Source organism: Bubalus kerabau, chromosome 22 (genome assembly GCF_029407905.1).
Source record: "Bubalus kerabau isolate K-KA32 ecotype Philippines breed swamp buffalo chromosome 22, PCC_UOA_SB_1v2, whole genome shotgun sequence".
NCBI classification, from domain to species: Eukaryota; Metazoa; Chordata; class Mammalia; order Artiodactyla; family Bovidae; genus Bubalus; species Bubalus kerabau.
This window is the reverse complement of record NC_073645.1, coordinates 7,776,886-7,789,411: the sequence shown is the minus strand read 5'-3', so window position 1 is coordinate 7,789,411 and position 12,526 is coordinate 7,776,886. Positions and strand designations below refer to the sequence as shown.

The 12,526-nt window shown below is 37.5% G+C and overlaps 1 protein-coding gene across 1 annotated transcript in view; it reads right to left on the bottom strand.

Annotated features, from left to right (window-relative positions):
- The window catches only part of PCDH15 (protocadherin related 15), a 1,792,715-nt gene that overhangs the window by 512,260 nt on the left and 1,267,929 nt on the right, over positions 1-12,526 (bottom strand). Inside the window, exon 9 of the mRNA XM_055560763.1 lies at positions 8,140-8,259. Within this exon, the coding sequence (XP_055416738.1) occupies positions 8,140-8,259 (120 nt within the window). The remainder of the gene's footprint in view (positions 1-8,139; positions 8,260-12,526) is intronic.

The window sequence follows — 12,526 nt, the reverse complement described above, 5'->3', positions numbered from 1 at the left end:
GAGAACTCTGGTCATCCATCATTTTTTAATAATCAGGAAAGATTCTGTTTGGCTTCTCATATTCATGTTACATTTATAAATATTGCTTTTGATATTCTCCATTCAACTGTAAGGACTAGAAATTCAATTCGAAAGCAGAGAGATTTGGTTTTGAGACCTGCACACACAGAGACACATACACACATGTACGTATATATTTCCTGGTGATCTAATGACAAGACCAAGGCACAAATAAGTTTCACTGGGAAGTACAGCAACACTAATTTGCTCCTAGTAAAATACCAACACTCTGGTGATTGTTTCTCTGTTTCCTACAAACTCATTCCTTCCTGCTACAGAAACACACACAATTATGCATATGCATATTTCGTGATACAGGAAAAAATACAATATACTTTATTTCCTTGTCTTAGGAAATTGTATTTAGAAGTTTCTGTTTAATTTCAAAAGCACAGATCAAATCAGATCAGATCAGTCGCTCAGTCGTGTCCGACTCTTTGCGACCCCATGAATCCCAGCACGCCAGGCCTCCCTGTCCATCACCAACTCCCGGAGTTCACTCAGACTCACATCCATCGAGTAGGTGATGCCATCCAGCCATCTCATCCTCTGTCGTGCCCTTCTCCTCCTGCCCCCAATCCCTCCCAGCATCAGAGTCTTTTCCAATGAATCAACTCTTCGCATGAGGTGGCCAAAGTACTGGAGTTTCAGCTTCAGCATCATTCCTTCCAAAGAAATCCCAGGGCTGATCTCCTTCAGAATGGACTGGTTGGATCTCCTTGCAGTCCAAGGGACTATCAAGAGTCTTCTCCAACACCACAGTTCAAAGGCATCAATTCTTCAGTGCTCAGCCTTCTTCACAGTCCAGCTCTCACATCCATACATGACCACAGGAAAAACCATAGCCTTCACTAGATGGACCTTTTTTTGGCAAAGTAATGTCTCTGCTTTTGAATATGCTATCCTGGTTGGTCATAACTTTCCTTCCAAGGAGTAAGAGTCTTTTAATTTCATGGCTGCAGTCACCATCTGCAGCGATTTTGGAGCCCAGAAAAATAAAGTCTGACACTGTTTCCACTGTTTCCCCATCTATTTCCCATGAAGTGATGGGACTGGATGCCATGATCTTCGTTTTCTGAATGTTGAGCTTTAAGCCAACTTTTTCACTCTCCACTTTCACTTTCATCAGGAGACTTTTTAGTTCCTCTTCACTTTCTGCCATAAGGGTGGTGTCATCTGCATATCTGAGGTTATTGATATTTCTCCCGGCAATCTTGATTCCAGCTTGTGTTTCTTCCAGTCCAGCGTTTCTCATGATGTACCCTGCATAGAAGTTAAATAAGCAGGGTGACAATATACAGCCTTGACGTACTCCTTTTCCTATTTGGAACCAGTCTGTTGTTCCATGTCCAGTTCTAACTGTTGCTTTCTGACCTCCACATAGGTTTCTCAAGAGGCAAGTCAGGTGGTCTGGTATTCCCATCTCTTTCAGAATTTTCCAGTTTATTATGATTCACACAGTCAAAGGCTTTGGCATAGTCAATAAAGAAGAAATAGATGTTTTTCTGGAACCCTCTTGATTTTTCCATGATCCAGCAGATGTTAGCAATTTGATCTCTGGATGGTCTTCCTTTTCTAAAACCAGCTTGAACATCAGGAAGTTCATGGTTCGCATATTGCTGAAGCCTGGCTTGGAAAATTTTGAGCATTACTTTACTAGCGTGTGAGATGAGTGCAGTTGTGCAGTAGTTTGAGCATTCTTTGGCATTGCCTTTCTTTGGGATAAGAATGAAAAAGCACATGTATATTGTAAATTTAAAATGTCACAGACTCACAGTGAAAAGATATGGGTTCAAATTTTAACACAAAGACTTTAAGCAATAACCTAATAGTGATTGCAGCCATGAAATTAAAAGACACTTACTCCTTGGAAGGAAAGTTATGACCAATATAGACAGTATATTAAAAAGCAGAGATATTACTTTGCCAACAAAGGTCCGTCTAGTCAAGGCTATGGTTTTTCCAGTGGTCATGTATGGATGTGAGGGTTGGACTGTAAAGAAAGCTGAGTACCGAAGAATTGATACTTTGAACTGAAGTGTTGGAGAAGACTCTTGATAGTCCCTTGGACTGCAAGGAGGTCCAACCAGTCCATCCTAAAGGAGATCAGTCCTGGGTGTTCATTGGAAGGACCCATGCTAAAGCTGAAACTCCAAACTTTGGCCACCTCATTCGAAGAGTTGACTCATTGGAAATGACCCTGATGCTGGGAGGGATTGGGGGCAGGAGGAGAAGGGGACGACAGAGGATGAGTGGCTGGATGGCATCACTGACTCAATGGACATGAGTTTGAGTGAACTCCGGGAGTTGGTGATGGACAGGGAGGCCTGGCATGCTGCAATTCATGGGATCGCAAGAGTTGGCCATGACTGAGCGACTGAACTGAACTGAACTGAATTAAATATGAATGTTCATTATTTAAAAAAAAAGATATAACTATGGTGCCATGTGACTATCCCATATAATATATTCTGTAAAAAAATGTATCAAAGTGTAAGGTAATATATTTAGTAAACTATATAAGAGTAAGCAATATGTTTTTGCTTAGCCCAGATATTTTAGTAATATCTGAAATTTGGACTTTGACCTATATGCAAAACTACTTCGAGATAATGATTTGTTAAACATCTTTTGCATTTAAAATGTGATTTTATCTTCCTGATTCATGAAATTCAAAAGAATTACACCCCTTTACATTACAGAATAAATGATGACTCTTTTTTTTTTTTTTCTATTCAGTGCCTTCAAAATTTAAAGAGAATCAAGCACATTACAAAAGGAGGACAATCTACTGAGGAGATGATGAAAGACCACTCTAATACCTCCAAGAAAGAAGTAGACCAAGCATTTTACTTAAATGTCCTAAGTGCTTTTCTGAGTGGCAGTGGGATTTAATAAAAATGCTGTGCTGCTTTCAGTCCACTGGACACTGCTGTAAGGGATATGTCATCAGATCTCCCCTTACTACTTTTGGGAAAAGCACTTGAAATGCAGAATAAAGGTCACTTAATTCTGGCATAAAATAATAAAAGATCAAGATAAGAAAACTTATAGGATAATCTATTATATGAACAGTCTTATCAATCTGTTAAGAATAAGACTTATCAATAAACTATCAGAATGATACCTAACATAATTGCATTTTTCTGAGTAAGATAAACTCTCTAAAATTAAAAATTCCATAGAACATTTGAAGACAAATTCTTCTCTTTTTTTTTCTGAATTTTTCTTTTCACTTTTTTAAAAATACAATTAGTTCAATAAGGTATCACTTCACATCAGTCAGAATAGTCATCATCAAAAAATCTACAAACAGTAAGTGCTGGAGAGAGTATGGGAAAAAAAGGAACCTTCCTACACTGTTGGTGGGAATGTAAATTGGTGCAGGCACTATGGAGAGCAGTATGGAGGTTCCTTAAAAAACTAAAATAAATATGATCCAGCAATCCCACTCCTGGGCATATATATGGAGAAAACCATATTTTGAAAAGATACATGCACCCCAGTGTTCATTGAAGCACTATTTACAACAGCCAGGACATGAAAGCAACCTAAATGTCCAACAACAGAGTAATGGATAAAGAATATATGGTACCTATATACAGTGGAATATTGTTCAGCTATCAAAAGGAACCAAACTGTGTAATTTGCACAGACATGGATCAACCTACAGACTGTTATATACAGTGAAGTAAGTCATAAGAGAAAAACAAAAATTGTGTATTAATGCATATACTTAGAATCTATAAAAATGGTATGTACTGTGTTTAGTTGTGTCCGACTCTGTGCAACCCCATGGATTGTAGCTTGCCAGGTTCCTATGTCCATGGAGATTCTCCAGGCAAGAATAATGGAGTAGGTTGCCATGCCCTCCTCCAGGGATCTTCCCAACCTAGGGATCAAACCCAGAGATAGAACCCAAGTCTCCCACATTTCAGGCAGATTGTTTACCATCTGAGCTGCCATGGAAGCCCAAGAATACTGGAGTGGGTAGCATATCCCTTCTCTGGAGAATCTTCCCCACCCAGCTGAGCTACCAGGGAAGCCCAGAAAATGGTATGAGTGAGTGAGTGAAGTCACTCAGTTGTGTCTGACTCTTTGTGACCCCATAGACTGTAGCCTACCAGTCTCCTCTGTCCATGGGATTTTCCAGGCAGTAGTATTGGAGTGGATTGCCATTTCCTTCTCCAGAGGATCTACCCAACCCAGGGCTCGAACCCGGGTCTCCCGCATTGTAGACAGACGCTTTACTGTCTGAGCCACCAGGGAAGTCGTATTTACAAAACAGAAATAGAAATATAGATGGAGAGAACAAACATATGGATACCAAGGGGAGGGGAATGAATTAAGAGATTGGGATTGACATAAATACACTAGTATGTATAAAATGCATAACTAATGAGGAACCTATTGTACAGCAAAGTGAACTCCACTTGATGCTCTGTGGTGACCTAACTGGGAAGGAAATCTGAAAGAGAGGGGATGTATGTATACATCTGGCTGGGTCACTTTGCTATACAAGTACAAACTGACATAGCAGGGTAAAGTAACTATACACCAATAAAAATGCAAAAAAAAAAATACTTTGCATTATAGTAGAGCAGAAGTTACATTTGTAAATTTCTACAAGGATGTTTGGGTAATGCAAATGAGTGACACAATGGAGGTAAAGTGGATATACATATTTTGTCTGTATGATAGAAGTTTGTTTATGGGAAAACAATTCAACTCTAGCTGATTGTTAGCTTATTGGAAATCAGGACCAGGGTTGTCATATTTTTTTTTTTCTTAAGAGAGAAGACAAAACTAAATTTTAATGTGAAATTGGGCTTCCCTGGTGGCTCAGACAGTAAAGAATATGCCTGCAATGTAGGAGAACCAGGTTCAATCCCTGCATCAGGAAGATCCCCTGGAGAAGGGAATGGCAACCCACTCCAATATTCTTGCCTAGAGAATCCCATGGACAGAGGAGCCTGGTGAGCTATAGTCCATGGGGTCACAAAGAGTCAGGCACACTGAGCAACTAACATCTTCAATTTTAAATAACCTAGTTTTAATTATATAAAATTTACTTAAACAATTATATTGTGTTTGCAAAAGCCAGAAGGGTCCACATTTTAAGGTTACATATTTTCCCAGGTGGAACTAATGTTAAAGAATCTGCCTCCAATACAGGAGACATAAGAGATGTGGGTTCAATCCCTGGATTGGTAAGATCCCCTGGAGATGACCATGGCAACCCACTCCCATTCTTGCCAGGAGAATCCGTTGGACAGAGGAGACTGGTGGGCCACAGTTGATTGACTTGCAGAGTCTGACTTGACCAAAGTGGCTTAGCATGCACACGTTTGTAATACATACAAGTTTGGTTTGACACTAAGAAATAAGCTGGATAATATAATTATGCTATTAATTATAAGCAGAATTTCTAGAGATTTAATAATTTAATAATATGAATATCATAAGATAGTGCTCAAGATATTTTACATGAGAAGAAACTGGTGTTGATCATTAAGTCTCTATGATGATTAAAGTTGGATTCACTCTATAAGAATGTGATTTGGTTAATGCTTACTCTTTCAACACACACACTCTCAGTTAAGTGCTGTCATGACGTCTTAATCTTTTGCCTCACCAATTAACCACGACCAGAGAATTTCTTTCTTTATTCCATAGTAGTGCTAGCTTCAGTGAAGGCAATGGCACCCCACTCCAGTACTCTTGCCTGGAAAATCCCATGGACGGAGGAGCCTGGTGGGCTGCAGTCCACGGGGTCGCTAGAGTCGGACATGACTGAGCCACTTCACTTTCACTTTTCACTTTCATGCATTGGAGAAGGAAATGGCAACCCACTCCAGTGTTTTTGCCTGGAGAATCCCAGGGACGGGGGAGCCTGGTGGGCCACAGTCCATGGGGTTGCTAAGAGTCAGACACGACTGAGCGACTTCACTTTCACTTTTCACTTTCATGCATTGGAGAAGGAAATGGCAACCCACTCCAGTGTTCTTCCTGGAGAATCCCAGGGACGGGGGAGCCTGGTGGGCTGCCGTCCATGGGGTCGCACAGAGCCGGACACGACTGAAGCGACTCAGCAGCAGCAGCAGCGGCAGCAGTGCTAGCTTGCTAAAGAACATTATTTTCTTTTTTTCCAATTTGGAAACTGCATGTGACTGACTTATTCTATCTGTAGGTAGTAAAAGTATATGATATTATATTTCATGCTGAGCCCACAAATCCTTGAAAAGAGGAAGCATTCAGAAGGAATTATTGAATAGCTAACAAGGTATTTCAGCCTCACAAAAGTTCTAAGAGATGTCTTCCAAGTACTACATTTTTTTTTCTCACACTATATCAAACCTTGGATAATTTTCTTTCTTTTATGCAATATAATAAATATTTCCTTAAAATACATGACCTGATCATCCTCTACTTTGTGGGAGTTTCATTTTTACAAACTGAGGAGTAAAGATTAGAAAATGACCCTCATAAAATATAAGCGAAAAACATGACACATGCATACAATTGATTATTCTAAAAATCTAAATAGTAAGAAAATAAATGGTTTAGAAATATTCTGTATAGTCAGCTCCATGTTTCTATCCTTTAAAAAATGTTTCTCTTGCCCTCTTCTCTTCTGTTCCTTTTATCTTTTCCACTCTACTTCTGTGTAACACCCTGTATCATTACTGTCCTTTTCTGTCACATTCTCATTATCTCTCCATCTCTTGGCTTCATTGTGCCTGCTTATAAACATGTGGAGGCATAGTTTTTAGGGGAAAAACAAAAACAAAATCCCCCTAAATTGTCCCTTTTCCCTGCTATACTCATGGGCTTTTTGTGTTTTGCTCTTGCTTTCCAATTTTTTTTTTTTTTTAATTTTAACACAAGTGCTGCAACTATTTTATTAGAGCACAACAGAGGAAGAGTAGCACACACACTACTCAGAAAGCAAGTCCTGACTCTCCAGCTTAGACATAGCTGTGTGTTAGATGGCATCACCAATTCAATGGATACGAACCTGGGCAAATTCCAGGAGATAGTGAGGGACAAGGGGGCCTGGGGTGCTGCAATCCATGAGGTTACAAAGAGATGGACGTGACTTGATGACTGAACAACAATAACAACCAGGCAAGTCATGTCACCTGTGAACCTGTGTTCTCTCCTATACAATAGAAATACTGTCACTAACTGATTTGTGACGATAAAATGAGAAACTGCATTCATAATTGACAATCGATTTGTGAGGCAGCTCTTACTGAGACTTGTTAGTATCTGTAAGCTCAACAGTTTTTTTGTTTAGAGCTTTTATAAGAGATATATAATTTAAAAACAAAGACATGTTAATCTTACCACTTTTTATATTCCTAATATTAAACATAAAGGATAAACATTAATTAAACATCACTTAAGTAACTGTAAAACTACTTTGAGGAGCCCTTTGTGTTCTGAAAAGCTGCCTTGAGGAAAAGAGGAAGAGAAAGATAGCAGGCAGGACTTTCAGGTCTAGCTTCAAGAAAACAATTCTTCTTTTTTTTGTATTATATATCCTATATCTTAGAAAGAACTTAGCCTAGAGAACAAAATAGAAGCCCCATTGTCTAAAGCAAAAAAAAAAAAAAAACAAAAAGAACACAAAACAACACAAAACAAAAAAAGTTTTTTTTTTTTAAATTAGAGTCTTTGTCCTCTTTTCTATCTCAGGTTTCACTGGTGGAGAAGGGGTAGTGGTGGTATTAATTTGCAAGTTCCATAAAACATATGTATTACATTGGTAATAACACGTGAAGTGATTTATTTAGAATGCTTAGGAGTCAACTAATATAACAGAGATTTAATAAAAATGACTTATTATACCTATGAAGACATTTTAAAACTTTTACCATCAAAACCCATCCAAAACTAGCCTATAAATGTAGCAAAAGTATATCGTAAAATGTAATTTGGGATAGTTATTAATAATAGTACAATTACTAACATGGTTCTAGGAATTGAGCAATAGAAGAATATAATAAATATCAGCTTAAATAATTAATTTTACTCCTTATAGTGAAGTTACATTTCAAGTAGATATTTACATACTGGATCATCTGGATTATATTGAATAACATATTCTATCTGTCCATTTGGGCCATCATCTATGTCTGTAGCTCCATTGTCTCCTGAAAATCCTGAGAAGATTGTGGTGCCAACTGGAGTGAGCTGGAAAGAATACAAAAGACAAACTGTCAATTCTCACTTGATCAACAGCACACCAGAAATGTTCCAGCACAAAAAACACAATCATTAATCACACAAAGGAAAAAAGTAGGAAGCAGCCCACAAACACAGACTAGAAGTGTTTCAAAAGAACCCTTGGAAAACTTACTCAGGAGTTCCTAAGAGTCTGGAAATTTCCAACATTAGTCCTTGCTTTGCATAAAGAAACAAAAGCCCCTGATTCAGTTTGGACCAGTTTATAAACATTAGTATCTTAAACTTGTGGAGAAAATGCATCTGTTGTTCCTATTTAAAAACACTTCGGTGCATCAGATTACCTATAAGCTAGGATTTATATTGTATGAAGGAATTATCAAGAATCATTTTATTTTAAAATTAGAAAAGAAATCAGAAAGATCAATTAAATCCAGGTTGGTAATTACATGCAGGTTGCAAATTTGAGGAAGAAAGTTGGAAACTATGGATTCCTTGTCTATCAAAAGAGAGAGAAAGCTGGCATTTTCTTTAGTGATTGGTGTACTGGTTGAGTAGAAAGCCATTGTCTGATAGAATTGGAGAGATAGTAATATCTTTTCATTTTGAATTAAACCAACAATAAAGCATTATGTGTCATATAAGACCATGATTTCACAGTTGGCCTGAATATCTAGCTTTATCTCTTATTAATCTCCATCAGAGAACTACCGTTGTTTTCTCTTACTTGTAAGTCTTTTCACAATGTATTCCTACATCCAGAGTCTCCAGTTCTCAAGTTTTAGATGGAATCCTTCTCATTAGTTATTTTCCAAGTTAATTAGGTATCATCTTCTTCTAAACCATTCCTGACATAGCATTTCCCTACTCCACGTCAGTACATGGCACCTCTTTCATTACTCTTGCATTTTACACTTTACTTTCTTAATTATTGCACTATCACAGTGAATAAATGAACTTAGTCAATAAACACAAGACCTGTGCCTCTAAAGAAAATAGATTTTTACATTTTGTTCTGAGATATGTTTTGTTAGCTTTTAAATAGGATTCTTTCATGGAGAAATGGCTTCATACAGGGAGAGAAAAGAAGAATCATCTCATTTACTTCCATTTTCAGGGATTACAAACCTAGATATCTAGGGATCCATCAGGCAATATAAAGGAGTGAAGCACATCTCATGGGAATGTGGCGACTAAAGAACACATCCTTCTCTAAAAGGGTATCTGCTACTCGGCCTCAGGAAATCCTCATAATGGAGCCAATGCTACTCGGTTGGCCAAAAAGTTCATTTAGATTTTTCCAATGATGTTGCAGATGTTGTGGAAAAGATGTTGTAGAAAAACCCTAAGGAACTTTTTGTCCAACCCAATAGTACATCTTTTAATATTCTGATTTTATAAGAAATCTCTTGGTTCTAAAGTTGACAATAGCTTTTAAAGAATTATATTATGAATTTAATGCCCCCCACACCCCCAGGACATACAGTGGCACAGCACCCACAGTCGTTTGTGATCTCTGATTTAGAAAAAGGATACAATTGCAATTAAAAGGGATTTTAAAACTATGCTTTGGGGAACCCATGGTTTGGGGAACTGTAAGTACAAAGTAGTGTATTTATAAAGTCAGTCCTCCTGGCAAGGAGCTTTTAAAGGTAAACTTTTACTTTCTGCAGCTCAAAGAGAACTGAGTATAAAGTGAGAGGAGATGGTTTGAATAGCACATATATGAACATGGACACACCATTGGAAATAGTTAACTAAAAGGCTTCCAAGCCAACGTTTTAATATTTTTAATGTCCCTGTCCCCAAATATGTCACTGTTTTGTAAAAATTCACCCACTCTAATGTATTTATGCCTTGATTTCTCTTACAAAAATTCACTCACTCTTGATATATTTAATTTTGAAAATTTAAAATTGAATGGCAAAATTTTGCTTCTTGATATTTAATAAAACAGAATATTTAAATATCTTTGTTGCCAAAGTAGATAACTGTGCCACAGAGTTGAATTAAAAAGTTACCCCCCACCCTGAAAACATACACACACACACACACACACACACACACACACATAAAAGGAAAAAGCCAGAAAACTTGAACAGTAGGTGTCTGAAATTTTTGAAACTAGGCTGCGGTTCCCTGGAGGCTCAGATGATAAAGCGTCTGCCCGCAATGCGGGAGACCCGGGTTCGATCCCTGGGTTGGGAAGATCCCCTGGAGAAGGAAATGGCAGCCCACTCCACTACTCTTGCCTAGAAAATTCCATGGATGGAGGACCATGGTGGGCTACAGTCCATGGGGTCACGAAGAGTTGGACAAGACTGAGCAACTTCACGAGACTTCTGACCCAACTTTGAAAAGGTGATATTTAGTTGTTGACAGCAAACGACAAGTAGTATGTCAAATTATTAGCTCAACATTTGCATAGACTAGTGAGTTTTACTTCCTTCCATGGTTGCATATTTAGACCAAACATATTAGCATAGATCATTCATTTTCACTACTGGAATAAGTAAACATCCACACACAGACATACACATGTAAAATATAATGTTAAAATGTATCAGTAATTGAACTACACACATTTATTCATGATCTACCACTCAGACATAAGCGAGGGTTTGGAATGTTTAAAGCTAATATAAGAGAAACAGCTAGAAAAAAAAGAGGATAAACATTTTGTTTCAATATGGAAAGTCTGGCAAAAGGCAAAGGGCTCCAATGAAATGGCCTATACTAGATGCAAACAAGCAAAAGAGAGTTAAAACATGCAAAAGCCTTTTAAATATATATATATATATAGAAAATTAATAAGTATATTATAGAATACATTAATATATATACCCAACAAAAATATGTATGTATCTATGTACACACTTATATTAACATTATATAAATACACACATAATTCTAAATATTATGTGGAGAGTGAAAATCTTCACATGATAGGTTGTTTGTTATGTGTTTTCCTATACATCATTAAACAGAATTTTCAGGGCACATATGCTGTACAGATGGTCGTATTCCATGTCCTTTAACATTTCAACAAGTCTCAGAAATATAAATTTGGTTTTCTGAAGGGCATTCTATGTGTGGGCTGATTATCACCTTGGGCAGCTGCCTGAGTGTGTTACTTGTTTATTTAGTTCGTGTTTTTTTCCATAAATGATTTTATACAACTCTTAGGAAAATACAGAAAATGCACAAATGCACATGTAATAATTAAAGAAAATAAAGCAAGAAAATTCGATATTTCATTAAGATGTTTAACAGAAACTTGAATGTAAAATGTGAGTAGCTAACTGTTCAGTTATCTTGTGAGCCATTGCTGCTTGACCCAAGCTAAAAATCAGAAACAATGCTTCAAAAGGAGAAATTCCCTTACTAATCTTTTTTGCAATATTCCTCACTGAAGCATTGTATCCATGTTTTATATAAATATAGTTGATTTTCATCACCCATGGTAGTTCTATACTATAAAGTCACCATGAACACTGAATTAACAAATACTGAACCATTGCTCCTAGGGGGAATACAGGGTTATTACATTGCTGAGGGGAATACAGGATTAAGTTTTGCAAGCCTCTGGTTACAACATTTTTCATCAACAAATCAATACATAACCTTGTTTTATGTGTGTTTCTATTTAAAAACACTTTATTTAATATGTTTGGTCTATTCTAGAGTAGATGCTCTGTATTGCACTTTCCATTTTATTCAGCTCCAGAATTTGTTTGGTTCTTACGATTTCTATCTCTGTTAAATGTCTCATTTTATTCATATCTTGTTTTTCTGATTTCACTGAATTGTGTTTCTATGTTTTCCTGTAGTTCATTTAGTTTTTTCAGAACTGTTATTTTGAATTCTTTATCAGGTAAATTACCAAATTCCATGCTTTGGTGTTTGATTACTGTAGGATAATGGTTCTTTTGGTGATGACACGTTCTTTGATTCTTCACGTTCCTTGGAGTTTTGCATTGGCTGCTTTTGCATTTAATGTAGCAGGGCGTGCATGTGTGCTAAATACTTCAGTCATGTCTCTGATTCTTTGTAACCCTATGGACTGTAGCCCTCCAGGCTCCACTGTCCATAGGATTCCCCAGGTGAGAATACTGGAGTGGGTTGCCATGCCCTACTCCAGGGGATCTTCCCAACGCAGGGATTGAACCCACGTCACTTGTATGAATATACTTGCTCCACACTTGCTGCTCTCTGGTAGTTTAGTCACTAAGTCGTGTCCAACTCTTGGGACCCCATGGACTGTAGCCTGCCAAGT